This window comes from Selaginella moellendorffii, unplaced genomic scaffold, assembly GCF_000143415.4.
Source record: "Selaginella moellendorffii unplaced genomic scaffold, v1.0 SELMOscaffold_108, whole genome shotgun sequence".
In the NCBI taxonomy this organism is placed as follows: domain Eukaryota; kingdom Viridiplantae; phylum Streptophyta; class Lycopodiopsida; order Selaginellales; family Selaginellaceae; genus Selaginella; species Selaginella moellendorffii.
The window spans coordinates 93,334-118,161 of record NW_003314369.1 but is presented as its reverse complement, the minus strand read 5'-3'; the positions used below and the strand labels follow the sequence as shown (position 1 = coordinate 118,161).

General features: G+C 45.4%; 1 protein-coding gene across 1 annotated transcript in view; it reads left to right on the top strand.

Annotated features, from left to right (window-relative positions):
• The first annotated feature begins 21,864 nt into the window (after positions 1–21,864).
• LOC9631244 (calpain-type cysteine protease DEK1) overlaps positions 21,865–24,828 on the top strand; it is an 8,964-nt gene continuing 6,000 nt past the window's right edge. The window contains exons 1-8 of the mRNA XM_024664199.1: positions 21,865–22,449; positions 22,511–22,761; positions 22,828–23,010; positions 23,060–23,195; positions 23,249–23,379; positions 23,438–23,552; positions 23,606–24,665; positions 24,719–24,826. Coding sequence (XP_024519967.1) covers positions 22,310–22,449; positions 22,511–22,761; positions 22,828–23,010; positions 23,060–23,195; positions 23,249–23,379; positions 23,438–23,552; positions 23,606–24,665; positions 24,719–24,826 — 2,124 coding nt within the window. The 5' untranslated portion in view covers positions 21,865–22,309. The remainder of the gene's footprint in view (positions 22,450–22,510; positions 22,762–22,827; positions 23,011–23,059; positions 23,196–23,248; positions 23,380–23,437; positions 23,553–23,605; positions 24,666–24,718; positions 24,827–24,828) is intronic.

Genomic DNA, 24,828 nt, shown 5'->3' with positions numbered 1-24,828 from the left:
GGTTGAGAGCGGGAGTGAAACTCCCAACGGAGTGCTCAAGGAACGAGCATGAAGCAAGCAATAAGCGAGGCTCCAAAAAGGGACCCAAAGGGACCAACACATGACACGTGGAAGTGTTTGAGATGGACCCGAGTTGGAGTCCGAGGTGGAGTCCGAAATGGAGTTCAAGATGGACCAAGATGGACCCGAGATGGAATCCGAGATGGAGTCCGAGATGGACCCGAGTTGGAGTCTGAGGTGGAGTCCGAGATGGAGTCCGAGATGGACCCGAGTTGGAGTCTGAGGTGGAGTCCGAGATGGAGTCCGAGATGGGCCCGAGTTGGAGTCCAAGGTGGAGTCCGAGATGGACCAAGATGGACCCAAGATGGAATCCAAGATGGAGTCCGAGATGGACCTGAGTTGGAGTCCGAGGTGCAGTCCGAGATGGAGTTTGAGATGGACCCGAGATGGAATCCGAGATGGAGTCCGAGGTCGAGACCGAGATCGGGACTGAGACCGGGACCGAGACCGAGACCGAGACCGAGACCGAGACCAAGACCGGGACCAGGACTGAGACCGAGACCGAGACCGAGCCCGAGCCCAAGCCCAAGTTCAAGTCTGAGTCCGAGTCCGAGTCCAAGTCCGAGTCCGAGTCCAAGTTCGAGTCTGAGAGGGTGAAAGCCCAAAACGTTCGTTTCCCAAACCCTGGGGGGTTTGGTGAGCTCCAAAAGTATAGTAAGGGGGAGGACTGTAGTGGAGCCAGTTTGGCCAGGAAAGGCCAGTTTGGCCCAGGAAGGCTGGACCCAGTATTGGGTGATGAGCTGCCCACTGGGAAGTCCAAGACTAGAGTGAACACGGATCGACAAGCAAGGTAGTTTGGTGAAGTGTTCAAGAGCCAGCTCTAGTTCCCCCAGGAGATCGACTGGCCGAGACTGAGACCGGGACCGGAACCAAGACCGAGACCGAGACCGAGACCGAGACCGAGACCAAGACCGAGACCGAGACCGAGACCGAGACTGAGACCGAGCCCGAGCCCGAGCCCGAGCCTAAGCCCAAGCCCGAGTTCGAGTCTGAGTCCAAGTTCAAGTCTGAGAGGGTGAAAGCCCAAAGCGTTTGTCTCCCAGACCCTGGGCGGTTTGGTGAGCTCCAAAAGTATAGTAAGGGGGATGACTGCAGTGGAGCCAGTTTGGCCAGGAAAGGCTAGTTTGGCCTAGGAAGGCCGGACCCAGTATTGGGTGATAAGCTGCCCACTGGGAAGTCCAAGACTAGAGTGAACATGGATCGACAAACAGGGTAACTTGGTGAAGTGTTCAAGAGCCAGCTCTAGTTCCCCCGGGAGATTGACTGGCCGATGCTCCCAGTCCAAGTGTGGGTGGCACTACCTACTTGGATACCAGGTGTGGCTCAACGGAACCTTGCTCTAAGCCCATGGCTAGAGCACCCAAAGGCGAAAAGCAGGGAGAGTACCCATGAGGCTTGCGTAAGGCCACGGTGTTCCGAAATATTGTCCCAAAGGCCCAGACTGTGGAAAGGAAGAGGAGTAGTCCTCTGATATAGTGACTAAGGATACAGTCGTGCAGTGAGGAAGTCCCAGAGGACCGTGGGACTTAGTGGTCGGGCCTGTGGGCCTTAATCTAGTGGCAGTGTTGGCAAACACGGCCAAGGACAGGAAGGGACTTGGTGGGGACTAGAAAGGAGATATTGGGGAAGGCTATTCCCCATGTCTGCGGGCATCCTAAAAGAGTGGATCTGGGATGACCACTCATGGACGGGTGGCCCAGTCTTGGAGAGACGGGATTGCAATGCAGGTGGTGTTGGGCCACTGATGTGACCAAGGTGATTGGGCATGGTCTAGCGTAACAAGCTGGTATGTTGGTGGTGCCTTGGCATGTCGGTCATGGGACCAGACATGTGGAGCACTGGGACCAAGTGCAAAAGTTGAGTGGCATGGATGCCATTCTCAGGGCTAGCAAGCCCCAAGTCCTAAGTGGGACTTATGGAGGTTGTGAATGAGACTCCTCCAAGTGGTCGGACGTGTGGTTAAGTGACTAAAGTAGAATAGAAAAATTTAGTCGCTTACAATTGATTGACATCTAACTGGTCTAGTTTGCTTTAGTTGGGCTTGACTTGAGGGGTAAGGTGTCAAGAGAGCGAAGCTCTTGGGAGAGCTGCAACTCTTAGGTTCTATTCATGAGGGCATAAACTTGTAGTGAAGCGTGGTGGATTATAAACAACCAAAGGGAACAACTCGAGAAACAATCCATATAAGTTCAAATATAGAGGGATAAGGCCCATGAATAAAACCCTTTTTTTCAATCAGTTAAGGGTTTTAGGATACTTAGGGTTAAAAGTTCTTGGGTTTAAACAGTACTGGGCTAAGTGACCTCTTGGGAAGACCAAATTCAGTGGTTTACATCCTAGAGCTTTTAACATCTAAATGCCAGAACTAACATGCAAAACAAAGTCAAATGGAGTTTAGCACTATTTCATTATATCGATGGCCTAACGCAAGGATATGGGTATTCCATCAATTAGCATAGTGTGGAACTTGGGCTTAGATCCAAGCTAGACACTTAATAAAAATAGACACACAAGCAAAAGTTAGACTATGCTTCAGGTTAGTTAACCATATTTGACCTACCCACCATCCCTAAACACACAATGGTGCAGTGCGATCAAAAAAATGATCCACAAAACGATCGAGATATTGCACCTTGTTTAGGAAGTGCTGCACATCATTCACACACTCCGGAGTAGAGAACTTTAGAATAGCCAGAAGTTTGTCAGGATCAACTTGCAAACCGTTACGAAAAATACGGTATCCAAGATAAGTTGTGCCCTCGTCCAAAACATGCACTTCGACTGCTTCAACTTTAAACCAACGTTTCATAGCCAATCCAACACTTTACAAACATCATGAATGTGCTCCTCCCACGTCCCTTCTGAGTGGATCAAGACATCATCAATGAAGTCAGCAGTCACCTTCGGCATATCACAAAGAACTTCGTCCATCATTCGTTAGAAAGTTGCTGGAGCATTGTTCAACCCAAACAATATCACCAAGAATTTATACAAACCAAATAGTGTATAAAAAGAAGTTTTAGGAATATCTTATTCGGCTATCAGTACTTGCCAATACCCAAAAGCAAAATCTAGCTTGGTGAATTAACGACTTCACCCCAGACGATCCAAGAGATCAACAGTGTGAGGAAGAGGGTACACATCCAGGATCATCACTTTGTTTAACAAACAATAGTCAATGCAAAAATGAATACTTCATTAGGCTTCGTCATAAGATGAGGTTCACATGCCCAAGGACTCCGCAACTTCCAAATAACACCCTTCTCTAACATCTCCTTGACATTTGCCCGTAAAATCTTGATCTCTTTGGGTGACCGATGATGAACAGGAACCTTGATTGGACGAGCATCCCTAGTTGGAATCAGATGACATGTGGCAATCTTGGCCCTAGACAATAGATCAAATTTAAAGAGATCAGAATATTCCTTCATGAGCCAGTCAACTGCTATAACACAAAGATTGTTGGAGGGATCGAAAAAGGGAAGAGCAGAACAAGACGGAAACATAGGAGGAAATAGTGGGGGGACAAAAGTAATGGAAGCAGAGGTGGAAGTAGAGGAACGAAGAAGTACAGAAGTGAGAGGAATAGATGAAATATAAGGAAGTATGAGACAAGGGGGAAAAGCCTCAAAGTCACATTTGGTATAATTGCACTACAACCAATCTATACCAATGATGAGGTCAAAAGCTTGACTTGGCACCACCTACAGCGACTGCAACCCAAGCTCGAGATCTGTCGCGAATGTGACTTCGAGTATCAAAAGTTACCTGTTGGCTAGTCCTTATGGACACTCTTTCCTTACTGCCACGACGGCAGTGTAAGCCACAAATTTTTCCTTTCCAATTTGCCAGCTTACCTCGTCTATCCGTCCAACACTGCCTTGGCTTTTGCTAAGTTCCCTTACCAAGGTTCTCGCCTATGGTACCAGCTCCTACTTGGTTTCAGCTACTCACTGCACGAGCAACGGAGTGTTAGCCATCCTTCCACGGATTCCCAAATCACTCCCAATCCCCCTCCCCGGGTTAGACTGGATTCAAGGTTCGGCTACACTCCCCGCAAGCACAAGCAGCCAAGCACACCAAGCTTCCAGGTTCCTAACATCCCTTGGTACCACAAGACTTGATCATGGGACCCTCTAAATCCCAAGTCTTGAGTGCAACACTTGCTTCGGGACGCCGGGGCGAAACACCGTGGCCTAACGGCCCGGTATGGGTACCTCTCGCCCCCCACTTCCATCCCGAAGGAAGGCCTAAGCCCCTAGGAAGGGCGAGGACCAATGAGCCGCATGGTACTCAAGTGGGGCACCACTCCACAGGAGCCGGGAGCACCGCAATCGGTTTCCCTTTCGGGAGTGGGAGCTGCTCTTGAGCACTTCCTTGGATGGCCCCTCCGGCACCAGCCAAGTCCATGCTCACTCCCACCCAAGGCCCCTTAGTCCCAGTTCCAACCTCAAGTCGGTTTGGAAGCCCAACTGGAGAGTCCCTTCAAAACTGGTTCCTGGACCTCACTATCCCTACTATACTTTTGGAACCCCCTGCAGCCCCCCCCCCCCCTGGGGGACGCACGCTTTGGGCTTTCATCCCTTGACCCGTATTAGTATTTGGACTTAGTCTCTGGCTCGATCTCGGATCCGATTTCGGATCCGACTTCGGATTCGGTCTCGGACTCGATCGCGGACTCGATCTCGGACCCGATCTCGGGCCCGACCTCGGACTCGACTTCGGACTCGGTCTCGGACCCGATTTCGGATCTTGGACTCCGTCTCGAACTCGGTCTCGAACTCGGACTCAAACTCGGTCCCCGAGTCGGTCTTGGACTCGATTCCGGACTCTATCTCGAACTCGGTCCTAGAGTCGGTCTTGGACTCGATCTTTGACTTGGTCCCATCCGATGAACTCTTTGTCATTTTGGTCATGCTTTCGGGGTTCCTTTAGCCTACGACACCTCGGCGAGTTGGTTCCTTACAACTCCACCACCCATAGAAGAAGTTCGATGCCCACATCGAACGTCTCTTTTTTATCCTACGACTTGTTGACCATGTCTCCGGGGGCATCCCCCCACTTAGCGGTGTGCCTAAGTTAGCCTCCCCGGCCAAGAGCTCATGACAACGGAATATAGGTGTCCCTATACTCCTCCCCTCACCACGCCCTAGTATGGGGTCGGGACTTGAACCCAGCCTTGCTTTACTAGGGGGTTGGGACTCGAACCCAACCTCCGTAGAATACGTCTACGGTTTCGACATCCCCGCAGGGAGTCGGGCGTAGCTCCCTACGCCTGGTCGACCTAGCTAACCCATGCTAATTAGCTTACCTTCGGCGCGCCTTCGGGTCCCAACATATGCCATTGCTCAACTTCTCAAATTGATACTTTTAATTGAACTTTGCATAAGTACATAGAGTTCTGCCATGCAGAAATTCCTCCACTAGATCTTGCGCGTTCGCTAGGTTCTCCTCCGGTTCCCATGTTGCTTCGCAGTGTGGAAATCCTTTCCACTTCACATGGAACTCCCTCACCTCGCGTCCTTGTCGCTTGCTCTTGCGCGCATTGAGGATGGCCTCGACTTCGTATTCCTCCTCCCCTTGGATAACCTCAGGTAAAGGTCTTACTTGGTCCTTGCGAAGCGGATCCTCAAAATACGGCTTGAGTAAGTTCACGTGGAACATGGGATGCATCTTCCCCATCTCTCGAGGAAGTCGGAGACGGTAAGCCACTTTACCGATTCGAGCCTCAATCTCGTAAGGCCCCGCGAACCTGCTTAAGGAACTCAAGATCAATTCATTTACAGGAATACATGCATTTTTACCTTTGGGTCAACTTCCGGCTGATCCCACTTGGTAGCCTGAGGTTCTTGGTGTTCAGCCACACCTTCTCCCCAGCTTGGAACTCCACATCTCGACGCTTTTGGTTCGCGTACTTAGTTTGCCTTTGTTGAGCCCGTTCCAAGGAATCCCTCACTAGATTCCAAATGTTGAGTCTTTCCGCCGTGAATGCCTCCACTGCGGGTAACTCTCCATGATACTCGGCCACGCCGAGTTCCACAGGACCTTCAATAGCTCACCCATTGATGACTTCCCATGGACTCACCCCGATGCTCGAATGTGGTGAGTTGTTATAACACATTTCCGCAAGTCCCAAATGACTTACCCAGTCGGTCTGGTCTCCCGAGACATAGCATCGCAAATAATCCTCCAGCTGCCTATTCACCCTTTCCGTTTGTCCGTCTGTCAAGAAGTGTTAGTGCCATCAATCTTGACTCAATACCCATTACCTGTCTGTGGGTGATAGGCCGTGCTGAATTTCAACTTGGTGCGATACTGTTCTAGGAGTGTCCTCCAAAACCTACTGGTGAAGATCTTATCTCGATCTGAGATAATCTCTTCCGGCCTTCCCCGCACTCGAACCACTTGTTCGAAGAACAGCTTCGCCACACCTTCCGCATCCACATCCATTGTGGTGGGTATGAAATGTGCCATCTTTGAAAATCGGTCCACCACCACGAATATCGCATCGAACCCCTCGCTTGGGGGTAGTCCCGTGATGAAGTCCATCGTGAGACATTTCCACGGACGATCTGGAATGGGGATGCTTTGCAACAAGCCCCCACTAGCCTTCGTCACGGCTTTGACCTGCTGACATGTTGGACATGTCTTTACATAGTCTTGGACGTCCTTAGCCATATCTGGCCAGTGATACTTCCTTTTGAGTAAGCCCATCGTCTTGGGCACTCCGCCGTGTCCCGCGAGAGGTCCGTCATGACACTCTTCCAAGGCTACTTTCCTTAGTTCCCCTTCTGGAACATACACCCTCATTTGCTTGTAATATATGAGTCCGTTGCGTTCCGCATAGTCCATTTTCTCTTCCGTTGGCAGCTCACCTCTCTGGTGAGCTTCCCGTGCCTCCAGATTCCTCAGCAACACTTCTTGTGCTAGACCATCACTCTCGTATGCGGTCCGCACATCATCCCAAAAGGTTGCTGTCGCGCTAGATATCGCCAACTTCAAGCTCGCTTTTCGACTTAGCGCATCTGCCACGATGTTGCTCTTCCCAGGCTTGTACAGGATCTCGCAATCAAACTCGGCCAAAGCATTGGCCCACCGACCTTGTTTTCCCCTTAGGTCGGGCTGTGACAAGAAGTGTTTCGTTGCCACATTGTCCGTGTAAACCTTGAAGTGTCTCCCAAGGTAGTGTCGCCACTCCTTGAGCGCCTTGACCACCGCAAACAATTCCTTCTCGTGGGCAGGCCACTTCCGTTGAGCCTTGTCCAGCTTCTTCGAGAAGAACGCTACTGGATGGTTGTCTTGCTTCAAAACTGCGCCCAACGCAAAGTCCGAAGCATCCGTGTCTACCTCAAAGTCCTTACCAAAGTCTGGTAATGCCAACACCGGAGCCTTCCTCAACTTCCCTTTGAGGTGGACGAATGCTGCCTCGCATTCCGCTGTCCATACCATCTTCCCTTTTCCTGTTTGGTCCGTTAAGGGCAGGGCTACTCTCGAATAGTGTCTGATAAACTTTCGATAGTAGTTGCATAGCCCCAGGAACGCCCTCAACTCATGTACATTCGATGGTCGTTCCCATTCCTGGATCGCTTGGACCTTCTCCGGGTCCACCTTGAGCCCGTCCTGGCCCACCACATGCCCGAGAAACTTTACCTCTTGTTGAGCAAAGTCACATTTGCTCTCTTTAGCATACAGTTTGTGTTCCCTTAGTTTCTCAAACACCTTCGCCAAGTGTTCGGCATGCTCCTCTAGCGTCTCGCTATAGATCAAGATGTCGTCAATATAGACGACCACGAAGCGATCCAGATAGGGTACAAAGATGTGGTTCATCAACGCCGAAAATGTTGCCGGCGCATTGCACAGCCCAAAGGGCATCACCAAAAACTCAAAGCTCCCATACCTCGTTCGACAGGTTGTCTTCTCGACATCTTCCTCAGCTACCCTGATTTGGTAGTATCCTGACCTTAGGTCAATCCTCGAGAAGTATTTTGCCTTTCCCAACCTATCGAACAGGTCCTCGATCCTTGGCAAAGGGTACTTGTTCTTCTTGGTATACTTGTTGAGCAACCGGTAGTCTATGCACATGCGTATAGATCCATCTTTCTTTTTCACAAATAGCACCGGCGCCCCATACGGTGACTTGCTCAACCTAACATACCCTTTGTCCACCAACTCCTCTAGTTGGCTCTTGAGCTCCTTGAGTTCTTTTTCGTTCAATCGATAGGGTGGACGAACCACCGCCTCAGCACCCTCGACCAGCTCAATCTTATGTTCTATCGGTCGTGCGGGGGGCAACCCCGCCGGTAGCTCCTCTGGCATGGTATCCTGGAATTGGTCCAGCACCTGCTGGATCACTAAAGGTACTTCTTCCGTTCTTGTCTTTTTGTCACTCTTCACCGAGAGTAAGCACAAAAAGGCTGCCTTAGTTCCTTTAGTGAGTTGTCCTCTCGTGGACACCAGGTTTAAGCATGACTCTTTGGCCTTGCTTTGCCCTACCTTTAGATCCTGGGCCTCCACCCTAGATCTTCTTCCTTGGGCATTCGCCAATACCACAAGGTTCCTACCTTGTCCATGCAGGGCTACCACGAACCGATTAAACCAATCCATTCCGAAGATCACGTCAAATCCCGCCATGTCCAAGACGGTGAAATCCATGTCCACTTTCCATGTCCCCACTTCGACTCTCGCTTGTCGAAGTATCTCATCGGTGCTTTGGCTACCCTGAACAAACTCTATAGTCCTTGGTTCGCCTAGCCGCTGCACCGTTAGTCCGGCTTGCCGGACTATGTCTGCAGCCACAAAATTATCCGAAGCACCCGTGTCAATAAGGATCTTAACAAAGCTACCTCCGAGCTTCCCTCGGAGGGCTAGTAGATGTCGTGAACGACTCTCTACCAAAGTTGCTCGTGTAATGAGTAACTTTGAGTTAGGGACTGGATCACATACCTCAGTTTGGACTTCACCCGACTTGATGGCCATATTGGCTCTGGCCTTCTTCGGGTAGGGACATTCCCTCGAGAAGTGTCCCGCTTCGCCGCAGTTGTAGCATACGTTGTTGCCCACGCTGCTATACGACTTGACCTTCTTATCCGTGGGTTTGTCTTTTTTCGCTTGACTTCCCCACGTACTCACTCGCTGGCCACCAGCTTTGCCTTTCCGGAACCCCGAGGACTCATTCTTAGAGAAACTCTTCTTGAATTTCCCCTTGCTATATGTTCCCCTCGGTTTGGCCCCTTTGTGAAACGTGGATCCCGAACCCGTCGTGTTCCCCTTTCGCAGGTTATCGTTGAAATGCACCTTGATGGCCGCATCCAACGCTTCCTTGTAGTTGGTCGGGTTCCAACGCATCACCTCACCGCGAGCCCAGGTTTGTAAACCTGATATAAAGGCATGGAACGCATCCATATCCCCCATGTCCGTGACAAGTATCCTCTTTGCCATGAACCCATTCACATATTCCTGGATGGTTCCAGTCTGCTTCAGCCTACTCAACTCATCTCTCAGATGCAGAGTGGCATTCGGAGGAACGTATGTCGCGCGGATCCTCGCCTTCATCATGTCCCAGGTGGCCACCGGTCCTTCGTTGGCCTCCGTTGTTCTCCACCAAGACTTGGCATTATCTGCCAAGTATGGTTTTGCACATGGGACCTTCTCCGAGCTCGGTAACCGCAACGCTCGGAAGTAGTCCTCCATATCGTAAAACCAATCCTCCACAACCTTATAGTCGTTCACTCCCTTGAACACCGGTGGGGGCTTTGGTTTGTACTTGGGAACTGCCTGAGGGACTGATTCCACTTCGGTCTGTTCGACCTTGTCTGGTTTTGCCTCAGTCCCGGCCGAAGGGTCCGCACCTTCTGCGCTGCCAGCATCCGCAGTCTTTCGCTTTTTCTTCCGCTTCTCGTCACGCTTTAACTTGCGTACGAGAGTCTCCAGCAGGGCATTGGTCTGTGCCAACTGTCCTTCTAGCACGTCCAATCGAGCCTTGGACGACCGAACCTCGCCACCGGACTCCTGTTTGGAAGTTTCCTCACTGGAGTCCTCCTCATGCAGGGATTCCTCATCCATAGCCTCTCGTTCAACCGGAGGCTCCAGCTCCGGCGGAGGTTCCGTCTCCGCCTGGGTTCGCTTACGCCCTGCCCTTGCCATCTCCCAGCAATCCGCCTCTATCCTTCGCTAGAACTGAGATAAAGGCTCCGATACCAAATTGTAAGCCACAAATTTTTCCTTTCTAATTTGCCAGCTTACCTCGTCTATCCGTCCAACACTGCCTTGGCTTTTGCTAAGTTCCCTTACCAAGGTTCTCGCCTATGGTACCAGCTCCTACTTGGTTTCAGCTACTCACTGCACGAGCAACGGAGTGTTAGCCATCCTTCCACGGATTCCCAAATCACTCCCAATCCCCCTCCCCGGGTTAGACTGGACTCAAGGTTCGGCTACACTCCCCGCAAGCACAAGCAGCCAAGCACACCAAGCTTCCAGGTTCCTAACATCCCTTGGTACCACAAGACTTGATCATGGGACCCTCTAAATCCCAAGTCTTGAGTGCAACACTTGCTTCGGGACGCCGGGGCGAAACACCGTGGCCTAATGGCCCGGTATGGGTACCTCTCGCCCCCCACTTCCATCCCGAAGGAAGGCCCAAGCCCCTAGGAAGGGCGAGGACCAATGAGCCGCATGGTACTCAAGTGGGGCACCACTCCACAGGAGCCGGGAGCACCGCAATCGGTTTCCCTTTCGGGAGTGGGAGCTGCTCTTGAGCACTTCCTTGGATGGCCCCTCCGGCACCAGCCAAGTCCATGCTCACTCCCACCCAAGGCCCCTTAGTCCCAGTTCCAACCTCAAGTCGGTTTGGAAGCCCAACTGGAGAGTCCCTTCAAAACTGGTTCCTAGACCTCACTATCCCTACTATACTTTTGGAACCCCCTGCAGCCCCCCCCCCCTGGGGGACGCACGCTTTGGGCTTTCACCCCTTGACCCGTATTAGTATTTGGACTTAGTCTTTGGCTCGATCTCGGATCCGATTTCGGATCCGACTTCGGATTCGGTCTCGGACTCGATCGCGGACTCGATCTCGGACCCGATCTCGGGCCCGACCTCGGACTCGACTTCGGACTCGGTCTCGGACCCGATTTCGGATCTTGGACTCCGTCTCGAACTCGGTCTCGAACTCGGACTCGAACTCGGTCCCCGAGTCGGTCTTGGACTCGATTCCGGACTCTATCTCGAACTCGGTCCTAGAGTCGGTCTTGGACTCGATCTTTGACTTGGTCCCATCCGATGAACTCTTTGTCATTTTGGTCATGCTTTCGGGGTTCCTTTAGCCTACGACACCTTGGCGAGTTGGTTCCTTACAGGCAGGAGGTTAGTATTGCTGGGCCCTTTATCAGTCCCTTTTGTGCTAGTGGAGTTAACTGGGTATTTCAAGTGTATATAGACTGGACGACCATAAGGACGGAATTCCTACGTGTTATTAGCTAAGCATACTTAGCCTGATAAGGAGTTCTCGTCTCATTATGTCTTGCATTGACTAGTGACAAGAACCCTCATGTATTGAGATTAGTCCCTCAATATCGTTGGATGATAACTTACCGTGTTTGCCAAACACCCTTGCTATCATGCCCTTTGTATTAGTCTTATTTCGGTCCCAAACACTATTTATGGAAAGCATCTAGATTTGCTCATTTGGCATATCTACGGAATGTAGAAATTATTCTAAACACAATGGTGTTCATCCCATGTCCAAATTCACAATCTAGTGCCATTCCATATTTAGTAAGTTTCGAGCTTGTCCCAGAGACTAACTCTTGATACTAAGGGAGGCTTGGGGTGAAAGCCCAAAGCATGTGTTCCTCAAGGGGGGGGGGGCTATTAAGGGTTCCAAATGTATAATAAGATAGTAGGGATAGTGGGTAGGTCGGGCATAGTTGACCAACCTAAGGCATAGTCTAGCTCCCACTTGCGTGCCTATCCTTGTTTTGCGTTTGGCTTGGGTCTAAGCCCAAGTTCCATTCCATGCTAGCTGGTGGAGTACCCATATCCTTGCCTTAGGCCACCGGTATGCCAAAATCGCGCCAAACTTCGTTTGGCTCCGTTTTGCGTGTTAATCTTGACAATGGGATGCTAGTTGCTCTAGGACTGCTCTAAGTTGCTCCAGGCTCCTGTCCCTTCGCTCCTTGGGCTGTATGCTCGGGAGTTGCTCCATAGTATGGTTTCGTCACTCTTTGGTTTCATGCTTGGGAGTTTGGCATTGTTCCTTCGTTCAGTGGCCCAAGGCCCTGAACCTTGGGTTCCACACCACTGTCTTATGGACATGTGGCATGTGACATGTGGCACTAACAAGTGGCACATGGAGGGTTTAGGTTCCGCTTTGTGGTGTTATCCTATGGTAAATCACCATAGGATAAAAGGTCAAAACCACGTGCGCTACATTTGGTATCAGAGGATGAGTCTTGGCGAATACTATCCAATGAGATTGGGCAACTAGTTTTGTTGCATACGCAGAGATGAAAATGATGATCCAAGTGGGTACATGTTTGGGTGCAAAAGGCTTCGCAATTGTTCCTTGGGGATGGATTTGATTACCTTTTTGTATCATAATAATGTGAGTTTGCTCTTGGGCTCATAAGAGGGATTGAGTTGTTCTGTTTGCACAAGTTTTCTCTTGGGCTCGTGAGTGAGGCACATTAGCAACTCAAGGTTACACTTTGAGTTGGTAGGATTAATGTTAGCTTATCGGTGGTTCCATGAGTTGTTCCAATGGTTCTATGAGTGTTCCATGTACCATGAGTTAAAGTAAACTTTCCCTGAGTTTGTTACAAGTGGCAAATAGGTTGGTCTGTAGCTGTTTAGCACGGCACTAGTGGATCCTTCCTAGGCATGATTATAAGTGGATTAATTAAGATTGTAGAGATTAATCTATTGGTTCAAGTAATCATTGTTGTGCTCTCTCATAAACTTTTCTTGGATTGGACTGAAGGCAGTGCAAACGCAAGCTTGAGTTTTAGTCAAAGATGAGACCGAAAAGAGAGTCGTCAAGGACGAAGGATCAAACACGTAAATCATTTTCTCTTCTTGAAGAGATTATCTGCAACGAGGTGTTAACTCATTGCTTATGTTCACATCATGCAATCAAGACTCCCTACCTTGATGCGTGTTGGGAATGATAGTCTTGCAAATGGTGAGTCGTGGGATGGATAGCAATGAAGTGTTAAACCATTTTGTCTAAGCTTGCTTTTGAAGACTTGGGTTGCAATGCTTAATTCTTTTCTAGGGAACCTTGCTATTGCTCCTTGAATAACTTGGTGTTGGATTAGTCTTGAGTTTGGTCAAAAAGAGAGTGACATGAGCTTATCCATGTTATGAACAAAAGTTAGTGGTGTTGGGTGTTTTAAGTCTTTATCGGTGGAGTGTGGCATTTATGTTGCATTTTGTCGAATTGAGTTGACACTTGATATTCACATAAACCTTTGAAGTAATGACATGAGCATTGCTTATGACGTTGCTCAATTGATGATCAAATCATTGTGATTTTATATCATATCCATGTGATAATGAGCAATGTGTTTATGAAGTTGCTTGGTTAAACGATGATCAACTCCAAAGTGGTTGATAGTGAAGCTAGTTTACTTGCACATAATAGCATTGTAGTAGCTTTGACTGAATTCCCAATGACAGTCCATTATGCTAAACTTAAGTTAGTTCCTTGGTTCCTAAAGTTTGCCCATTGTGGTGTTAGAAAGGGTTATAGCATTCATTTGCTATAACTTATTGATTGATCCATTATCACTTGGAGTAGATTGTTGGATGAAGAAGGTGTGAGGTCAAGGCATTGACAATGTTAGCACTTGTGTTAATGGAAGTGGCATTGTTGTTCGAGTGATGAAGAATTTTCCTTAGAACTTGATTTTCCATGTCATTTTCCTTATTAGTGTTTTGGCTTCACATTGGATCTTGAAGGTGGTTGAAGAAGAGTGTTAGTGCAATATGGATGTCTGAAAATATAGTCTTCGTGATTAAACTTTAGATGTTCATTTTGCATTTTGCAGATGTCGGTGTTAGATGTTGGAAGTATGGGCAAAAAGAGATGTTCGAGGCTTAAGCATACTATGGGTCATGAGAATTTGTGTTGAGGTGGAAGTTGTTAGGAGGAAGTTGGTTTAGTTTTGAAAGTTTGTATTCCTAGACTAAGAGTCATTCTTTCTCTACGATGGAAATTTTTCACAAAGTTTCTTAGACTTTTCCAATGGCTGATCTATTGATCATTTTGCCCGAAAACCATTCCGTTTTCGCAAGTCAGTACAAATTAGTGAAGGGGTTGGAGTTCACTTCGATTGGTTTAAACTTTAATAGGTAGTTTGTATGATGTGGCCCGAAAGGGATGCTAACTTTTGGGGCTAAGGCAATTGAGTTGGATAAAGTCTAGAGTTGGTGTAAAAAAGTGGCCATTGCACTTTTCTAGAAAGGTGACCCTTGTGCTTTTCTTCTGTAACATTATGCTTGGTGGCAGGTTGCACCTTTCAATTCATTAGACTCTATGAGAGTAGTAAGCTCTCACTAATCTTGACTTGGTTTTGGTATTCTTGCACCTTGGCTAAGGATGGTGACGTCCAACTTAGTTGTTTGAGGTTGAAATGTTAGTACCCATATTATAGCTTTGTCTATGAGGAAGTTGTGTACTGATATGATCTTCACTTTAATTTCAACTAAGTGTTGGTCATGTATAGCTAGCCTCTTCAAGGCATGCTCATAACTATTGACTAAATGTGTTGGTGAGCTTATCGCGGTTGAGTTGGATTCGAGTAGTCATTTTATTCGTGCTTGTCCATGAACTTTTATCTCGTATCTGGGGTATTATGTTCATATTAGACAAGTATATAACTCAATGGTGCAAGTTTAGTGTTTGGTTCTTATGCAGGCAAGTTGAATTGTGATTGTTAGTTGCTTTGCGACTAGTGATTGTTTGTAAACTTTGTCAAGGACTTTTGACACTTACTTTACTTGATGAAGATTTAGCAGTGATGGGTTTGCTTTACTGGATGGTGTTGCGGAGGATCGTGTCGTTAGACTTACATGGGTTTTCCATGTTGGCATATCAACTTTACCTCTGTCAATATCATTTGGTTGCATTTAGTTTGTAGTGTTAGATTTCATGGAGTTTTGAATGTGGTGATTCACTCCTTGAGGAAGTGTTATCTATAACTGAGTATTGTTGAAAAATTAGTCTCGAATAGTAAGTATAGTATCTTTGATTTTGGTTAGCTTAGTTGCTAGAGAGCTTTGAGTGGTGATTCACTCTTGCTTTCTTTTAGCTTTGTTTTGGTGCTGATGGCATTGAAGTAATGCTTTGTTGTTGACATTATTGATGTTGAGATTCAAATGAGATGAGATGTTTCCCATTAGGATTGATATTGAGTTTCATTAGTCTTGATGAAGATAGTGTTGATGATTTGGCTATAGCTTTGTGTTATTGGCATTCGTACATTTGCTGGTTAGCAACTATGTTGACGTTCAAATGAACTGAGTGGCAAGTTTGAATTAATTGTGTTTTAGATGAAATTATTCAGTAAGGGTTGAGCTTTGGCTTTTCTTTGAAAAGTGATTTAATCGTGGACTATACTAACTTTATAAGAAGATGAGTTAGTGATAATATTGGAATGTTTGAATCCTTATTAGATTTGAGTTGGAATATATCAATCATTGATGATTCTTCTTGTACTTGTTATGAAGTGAGTTATGTCTTGCTATAAATGGATTCATGGAGGATCGATTAAATGATCACTTGTTGAGCATAGCTTCGTTATGTTTAGATTTTGGATTGATGTAGATATGCTCTTCATTAGCTTTGGCATTATGAAGTTTAACTTATGAATGTGTTGAGGAGGATATTGTGGGTTGTACCATTATTTCTTCTTTAGCATTGAAATTAGTTCATGCAAAACTTGTGATTGTTATTAGGCAAGAGTTAACTATAAGCTTCTTCGAGCTTTTGGTTCTTTGAGTTTTTATGCTCGTTGTTCCATTTGTTAGAAGTTGTTGGGGAAGGCATTCTGGCTCATAGCTTTGATGTTGAAGTTAGTATTTTGCATCTTACAATTATTTGTGATGATTGACTATCATCTAGGATAGTTGATTATCCTTGTCAAAAAGTTTTGCTTGATTATTGTTGGTATGGAATGATTTACCATTCTTCGGAATGGTAAATTCTTTCTTCGACGATGATTATGGATCTCTTCATTCGTGGGATGATTGATGTTCTTTCATGATAGTTAGTTGTTCTCTTTGATGATTTATAGCTTTTCACAATACCACATGTTCTTTGTGGTTTGCTCTAGATTGGTTTATTAAGTTTGAGACATCAATAGGATGTTGCTGACACTTGCTTAAACAACTCTGGTTTCTTGATATTGTTGACTAGGATCTATTTAGATTGGCTTTTGTGATAGTTGGCATGAATAAGTGTTTGTTGGTCTTACCGCATTCATTCTGTTCTATTGATTATTGCTCGGGTTAGTTCTGATAAATTGGGATGTTATTTCCTTCGGGTGATACATTCGCGAGCATTGTGTTTGTCAGTCAATGATACTTTCTATTCTTTGAGTTATCTTTAGTAAGTTGCTTGGCTTACTGTCTGCCATCATCGATAGTTAAGTTTTATCATTGAGTTTCTTTAATGATACACTGGCTATTGAATTTTGTTGGATAGTAAATCTTATATTTCCAACTATTGTGATCTTGGTGGTTCCTATACTATACTACTGGTTTATCGGATGATAACTTACTTGGAATACTTTTGTGTTCTAATCTAAGATTTATTCACTGATAATTAAGACTTTAAGATATCATTGTTTATGACTTTGATATTGTCCATCTATTGATCTTTGAATTTGGGCCAGTATAGGCAGACTAGCTTCGGCACTTCGTGTGTATAGTGAAATCTTTAGTCATGGGGTAGCCACTATAGACTCGTCACATCACCCATCTCTCTGTCGATGTTCCTTAATTCATTTAAAAAGGCGTGACCATGTAAACAACTCTAATTACCTGTTTACAGTAGTCTATCTAAACCTTACTGACGGGTTTGGTTTTTTTGCTCAGGAGGGTTGGGGCCTTTAGCTTCTCTCTCTATGTCCCTGCGGGCAGGGGCATATCACACTTTTGTAAGCTAGGTGACACCCAGAGCAGCAAGGATGGCTGACTCCGTTGGTCACTTCCTTGTCGGCGACGGCCGGAAGGTGTCTGAGCTGGTAGCGCATCCGCGTTAGACAAAGAGGTTTCCTCCAAACTCATTTAAGTTGGTGCATTTTGCACATAATGTGATCCCTATGAACTTTTTCTGGAGTTGTTTCCTTGGCGGTGGTCTAGACTCGAGTATGCATCGACAAGGATGTTGATCTTCCCTAGGGGAGGAGAGTGTCGCGAATGTGACCTTGGGTATCGAAAGTTACTTGTCGGCTAGTCCTTACGGACACTCTTTCTTTACTGCCACGACGGCAAGAGGTCGGTATTGCTAGACCCTTTATCAGTCCCTCTTGTGCTATTGGAGTTAACTGGGCATTTCGAGTGTACTTAAACCGAACAAGCATAAGGACGGAATTAGCTAAGCATATTTAGCCCGGTAAGGAGTTCCCATCTCATTTTGTCTTGCACTGGCTAGTGATATGAACCCTCGCGTATTGAGATTAGTCCCTCAATATCACTGGATGATAATTTACCGTGTTTGCCAAACACCCTCGCTATCATGCCCTTTGTGTTAATCTCATTTCAGTCCTAAATACTTTTTATGGAAAGCATCTAGATTTGTTTATTTGGCATATCTATGGAATGTAGAGATTATCCTAAACACAATGGTGTTTGTTCCTTGTCCAAATTCACAATCTAGTGCCATTCCATATTTAGTAAGTTTCGAGCTTGTCCCAGAGACTAACTCCTGATACTAAGGGAGGCTTGGGGTGAAAGCCCAAAGCATGTGTTCCTTACGGGGGGGGGGGTCGAGGGCTGTTAGAGGTTCCAAATGTATAGTAGGGATAGTGGGTAGGTCGGGCATAGCTAACCAACCTAAGACATAGTTTAGCTCCCGCTTGCGTGTCTATCTTTGTTCTGCGTCCGACTTGGGTTTAAGCCCAAGTTCCATTTCATGCTAGCAGGTGGAGTACCCATGTCCTTGCGTTAGGCCACCAGTATGCCGAAATAGCACCAAACTCTGTTTGGCTCCGTTTTGCGTGTTGGTCCATGCAATGGGATGCTGGTTGCTCTAGGACCGCTCTAAGTTGCTTTGGGCTCTTGTCCCTTCGCTCCTTGGGCTATATGCTCGGGAGTTGCTCCGTGGTATGGTTCTGTCACTCCTTGGCTTCATGCTTGGGAGTTTGGCACTGTTCCTTCGTTCAGGCCCTGAACCTTGGGTTCCACACCACTGTCCTATGGACATGTGGCATGTGACATGTGGCACTAACAAGTGGCACATGGAGGGTTTAGGTTCTGCTTCGTGGTGTTATCCTATGGTAAATTACTATAGAATAAAAGGTCAAAACCATGTGTGCTACAAGATCACCCACATGCACAAGGTCTACCTCATGAGGTCTGCCTCATCCCATGCACAAGTATGTGTATGGCCGTTGCCATAAAGAATAAAAACTGGTTCCGCCGCACAATGCAAGTGTAGACGCCAACGTGTGGCAACAGGTCGAGCAATAGAAGATAAACTCAAACCTGTATCAACCAACACAAAAAGAATAATAGGAGATCTCTTGTTATAAAAACAAACTTAGAAAGTAAACATTGGATGAACCGGTGCCGAGTGAACCCCTTGATGATACTCCCGAAAGAAAGATGGAGGGGTCATTGACTTATTTACGCAAGGTCCCTCCATTACTCACGTGACTCCTCATTTGTCAGATGCATCTGGTGTCTAAACATTCCATTACACCAGCACCAACAGGACGTTGTTGATGCCAAGGTCTCCACCCAGGAAATGGAGGTCGCCAATCCAGAAAACACCAACAACACTAATAAGTGTGACCAACTTCATCACATGCCCAGCAGTGAACATCACAACCACGACTACATCCTCGCCCTTATCCTTAGACTTGAGTAGCAACAACATCAACCTCCATTGTAACAGGACTATCGCCAACAGGAGGGAGAGTGAAAGGACATGTAATAAGAAGCGGAAGAGGCGACATCTCATAACGTTGTGCCAAACAAAGAGCACCATCAAAAGTGGCAGGAGCAAGTGCATGCTCAAATCCAACAAAATCTTGACAAAGTGCTAGCCACAACATTCCTAGCTTGATCCACTCTGACATATTTGGCTCTGCACGAAGCAAAAGACTTCGGAAATAAATGTTAAATTACATCACCAAATCAAATGGCCCTTGGTGAAGACAATGCAATTGTTGGAAGGCATCATCACAATTGTCGGCATGTCCGAATACACATTTGAAGACGTCCGGGAGAACACTCCAATCCTCACGAGTGGCTGCGCTCAAACCATTGTACCACTGCAACGCTATCCCTTGGAGACATGTGGGAAACTCATGCAAATGTCAAGCATCATCCCAAGAATGATATGTGGCAATCACTATGAAGTGATCAAACTAATAGTACACATCATCCCTAGAATTCCCGCAAAAGAACTTTGGCCGAACATAAGAATTGGAACCAAGAGCAGGAGGAATTGTACCACATTTGGTTGTTCATTTGCAAGTGCATAGCATCAAGCAATTGTACTAATTGTTGCTCTAGAGTTAAAAGAGGAAATTGCTAATCTGCCATAAAGATGAATGAAAAAGAAAGAGCAAAAGAAGAGAAATGACAAAAAAGCTAGAAGGAAATGGAGATCTAGACAATGCAAAAAGCTAAATCTAAACCAAAATCCTAAAAGGAAAGAACAAAAAAAAGAAAATGGAAAAAGCTAGATTTAAATTAAAATCCCAAATCTAAGCACTCTTCAGGGACAATCAAAAATGCCCCTCACCTCCACCAATGTAAGTGTATGAAATATGGAAAGGGAATACAGAAAATGTGCATATTAATTAGCCCAAAAACCTAACTTATATATAGGAGCGAGTAATCCGGATTGAAACTAATCTGACAACTACCAAAATCCTAGTACGTTAATATTAGTATATGGCATCGTAGCCATACACTTGGCCGTTACAACTCATTAATTAATTTATTATTCAAATATTATATTATTTAATAATTTTAAGTGATAAGTAAAATATTGTAATTAAAGTTTATTAAGGTATAATTATTTATTTAATTAAGGCTCTATGAGTTAAAATAGAAATTTCACAGAAATTTTAGATATCAACAATATTAACTATTACTAGGAGAAATAAAGTTGCATTAATTAATAAAAGAGGAAATAAAACATTTTAAATAATAAGCTATAATACATGATATACTTAAACTTTAAATTGAATGCATATAGATGTTAAAACCCTATACATATATTTAATAAATAATTAAAATGTTATATAAAAATTATTAGATAAGAGAGCAAAAACATTTTTAAATTTTAGTACTTATTGTCAAAATCAGCCAATGATAAAATATTTAATTGACTAATTTAAATAACTTTATAAACATTGTTGAGTATTTATCATTCAATGATATTACTTTAAAAAAATTAGTTGAAAATTTTGAAAGGACAATATAAATTTATTTAAAATAATTTAATTACAATATTAATAGCACATATTTTTTTATTATCAAAATAAAACTTTAGGCACAAATTTTTATATTATAATATTCTTTTATTTTATGTTGAAACAAAGGATAAACTATATAGCTATTATAAGTTATTTATAAAAGAAATAGTAAGTAACTTTTATGAAATAAGTATTAAATAAAGGAAAATGGTTAATTTATATTCTAAGTAATGACCATTCTCTTCATAAATTCTTATATTTTTATACTATTATTATGTTTTATTTTACATATAATCACTAGTTATATTATTTTATACTTTATTTTTCTTTTGTATTTTTATTAAATTTTTTAAAATTTAGTTAACATTTTCTTCAGTCATTACTTAATAAAATTTTAAAACATAAGATGAATAATTTTCATACCTTTGATTTATTTAAGTTACTCTATATGTTGTTTAAGAATGTTGATGTTCCAGTAATGAATATCATACAAGAATTTCAAATAGTTTTTTTTTACCCTGTGAATATAAGTATATAGATTTTAGTAGTAAAAAAAAAAAAGAAAAATAAAAGTCTTTATTTTTATAACATAAAAATTACTTAAAATTTAAATATATTATATATGTGAAAACATTTCTCGACAATTGCTAATTAAAAATGTTTTTAACAGTTCAATCATTTTATTTGATAGTCACAGCATATTAAGGATATTCTTTACTGTATTATTCTGTTCCCATCTGACAATGGTCACATGTGACTCTGTGCCAGCCTGCCCGGCCCACGTCGGCTGATTTCAAAAATTCGTTTTCACCTTCTTTTCCCTCCTTCCACAGTGGAGGGATCCTTTCTTTCTTTCTTTTAGGGCTAATAAATTTACAAAACCGCAATGCCCATGAGACCAATCACGGCTGCCTGGCAGGAGTAGCGGACCTGATCCGCCCCATCCGACGGTCACCACGTGTGGTCTCGCCCCATTTGACCGTTTAATCCACTTGTCCTCTTTTACATAATGCCCTTTACATGGTGTGAAAACACTTCTTATTCGGGATCTTTGGAATCTAGGCCCGGCCCCCTGTTCCCACGTAATAGTTAATCCTCTCTTACTTTAATCCTTTCTTTAGTGGCAGCTAAGGAAGAAAACAATGGCGACTGATAATGCCCTAGCACCAATGCGGCTCCTAAAGGCGCTTGTCCTTCCTGCATTCTTGCCCTAGCCCAGGAGGCGCCGGGAGCGCGAGCGCGAGCGCGAGCCAGCGCCAGCATCAGGGCGGGAGGGTATCGATTGCAGCAGCTCCAGGGCGCCTGGAATCTCTCAGGGTTTTGGCAGCAGTGAGCTGCGAATCGCTTCGCGCGCTAGCTATCGGTCTGCATTCTCGGTTTGTGGGAGTGGAGGGAGGGGTAGATTTCGATTTCCTAGGGATGGAAGCAGGAGGGTAGGATGGTTCTTCCAGCTTAGATTAGGATAAACTGGATTTGATCTTATGACGCTCGCTACATTCTCCGGCCAGTATCCAAGCGGTGCTGCCCAAGAGTGCTGCAAACTCATGGTCTGCAGGCATAGGGACTGGAGTGTGAATGAAGCAGGCTGAGGGGTCTGGGCAATGGGAGACTCCATTGAAGCAGGAGATCAGCACAGCCTGATCGTGTTGTGTGCCGTCTGTGGCACGCTCTTCTCGGTGCTCAGTGCCTTGTCCGTTGGTATCTTGTTTGGAGTGAACTGGAGACCTTGGCGAATTTACAGGTATGGAAAAGCTTAGCGTTTCTCTATTTTCTCTGTGAACTCACACGGGACTTGCTTGCAGCTGGGTATTTGCTCGAAAATGGCCTTCGTGCTGCCAAGGATCATACCTGAGCATTGCCGCAGCATTACTGGCATTAACAGCATGGCTCATTGTCCTGTCACCTGTGGCGGTTCTGGTGACTTGGGGTGTGAAGCTGGTTATATTGCTGGATCGGGATACGATCGGTCTGGCTGTTATTCTGCCAGGGACTGCGCTCTTGTTGGCGTTTTATGCGATCATGCTTTGGTGGAGGACACAATGGCAAAGCTCACGTACGTCCCTTGTTTATTACTTTTCGTTTGTTTGTTTTCTGTAACCCAGGGTGTACGTGTTCTCAGGTGCGGTAGCGGTTCTTCTTTTGCTAGCGGTCTCGTTTCTATGTGCATACGAGTTCTCCGCGGTGTATGTAACAGCCGGAAGGAGTGCCTCCAAAAGATATTCAGCTTCTGGATTCTTTTTTGGGGTGTCAGCTATAGCACTTGCCATCAACATGCTGTTTATTTGTAAAATGGTTTTCCATGGTAAGATTTATTGAACTGTGGAGACTATGTGCTGACACCTGCATTTCAGGTTCTGGTATCGACGTAGATGAGTACGTGAGAAGATCTTATAAGTTCGCATATGCAGATGGAATTGAAGTTGGCCCTGTGGCTTGTATGCCTGAACCGCCCGATCCTAAGGATGCCGCTCTTCAGAAGCCTCGCAAGTAAGAAATGATTAGCATTCTTGGAACGTGCTCTGACTGTTTCGCATTTGCAGAACATGTCACCTGGCTCTTCTCTATTCTGGATCAATTGTGGTTTTGGTGGCCTATTCCATTTTGTATGCACTCACAGCTCAAAAAGTTCGTTGGCTTGGAGGAGTGACTTCGGCTGCAGTCATAATCCTCGGTTTGTACATTTTTCTATCCTGTTTTTATTTTTAGTTTTATTTTCTTTTATATCACAGATGCGAATGTGGGAGCTTGCCTGTTCGGCTTCCAATTACTAAAAAGCCGGGTTGTGGCTCTTTTCGTGGCTGGCATTTATAGAGTATTTTTAATATGCTTTGGTGTTCACCTCTGGTACGTAAACGATTAGTATCCATCCAAGCCATATTTGACACAAATGTATGCAGGTATCTTGGTCACTGTGTGAGCTATGCGGTAGTGGCCTGTGTTCTTCTTGGAGCTGCTGTCTGCCGACATTTATCTGTTGTCAGTCCTTCGGCAGCAAGAAGGGCTGCGTTGCAGCCGACTGTTATACGCTTGAGAGAAGGCTTCAGGAAGAGGGGTGGAAGTTCCTCTAGTTTTTCAGAGGGTAGGGATTCCAGTGCAAAGCGCAGTAGCAGTGTGGAAGCAACGCAGATTGGATTAGCATTTGAGGCCATGAATAGGAGCTCGGTTAAATGTCATCAAGAAGGAAATGGAACCTGGTCTCATCAGTCAGGTGCAGCAGCTGTAAATGAAGATAGCACAGAAAGTTCAGGAACAGGGAAAGCTTTGGAAATATCCAGGTCGTTCGCAGGTTTAGCTAGCGCATTCCATGGTTCTGTTCATCATCCTACAGGTTTACACCCAGAGTTTGGCGACAAGAAGGTGGTCGTCACTGAATGCCATAAGACTTTTACGTCTGGACCAACTGGTGTAGAGGGGCCAAGCATAGAGTCCAGTGCCTCTGGGACACAGGTGTTGGAGCACCATGGTTTAGACCCAAGCCTCGCGCTAGCCTTTCAAGAAAAGCTGAACGATCCAAGATTGGCATCTATGCTAAAAGGACGAAATTTTGATCTGAAGCGAAAACCAGGTGAACAGGACCTGACTACTTTGCTGGAAGATAAAGGTCTTGATCCAAACTTTGCTGTCATGCTCAAAGAGAGGGGTTTAGATCCAACAATTTTAGCTTTGTTGCAACGCAGTAGCCTCGACGCTGATAGGGACCACAGGGACAATAGTGAAGTTGCGACTACTGCTCCCAGCCAGTCACAGAATGCTGTCTCTGAAGAGGCTTGGGCGGAGGAATTGCGTCGTCAGCGAGTGGAAAGATGGGTTCAACGAAGCTCGATGCTAGTACAGCTTTCAGCGGGCACTCCGGAACGTGCATGGTTACTCTTCAGCGTGTTTTTTGTTTTGGAAACTGTTATCATTGGAGTCTTCCGGCCCAACAGTGTAACAGTGATAAACGCAACGCATGAGCAGGTTGGTCGCTCGAAACCGTTCCTATTGTTTCTAATGTACTCTTTTGACGACAGTTCGAGTTTGGATTTTCTGCTCTACTGCTTCCGCCTGTATTTTGCTCGCTGCTAGCATTTCTTCGATCCCTTCAAGCGGAGGAGATGATATTGACTGCAAGACCAAGAAA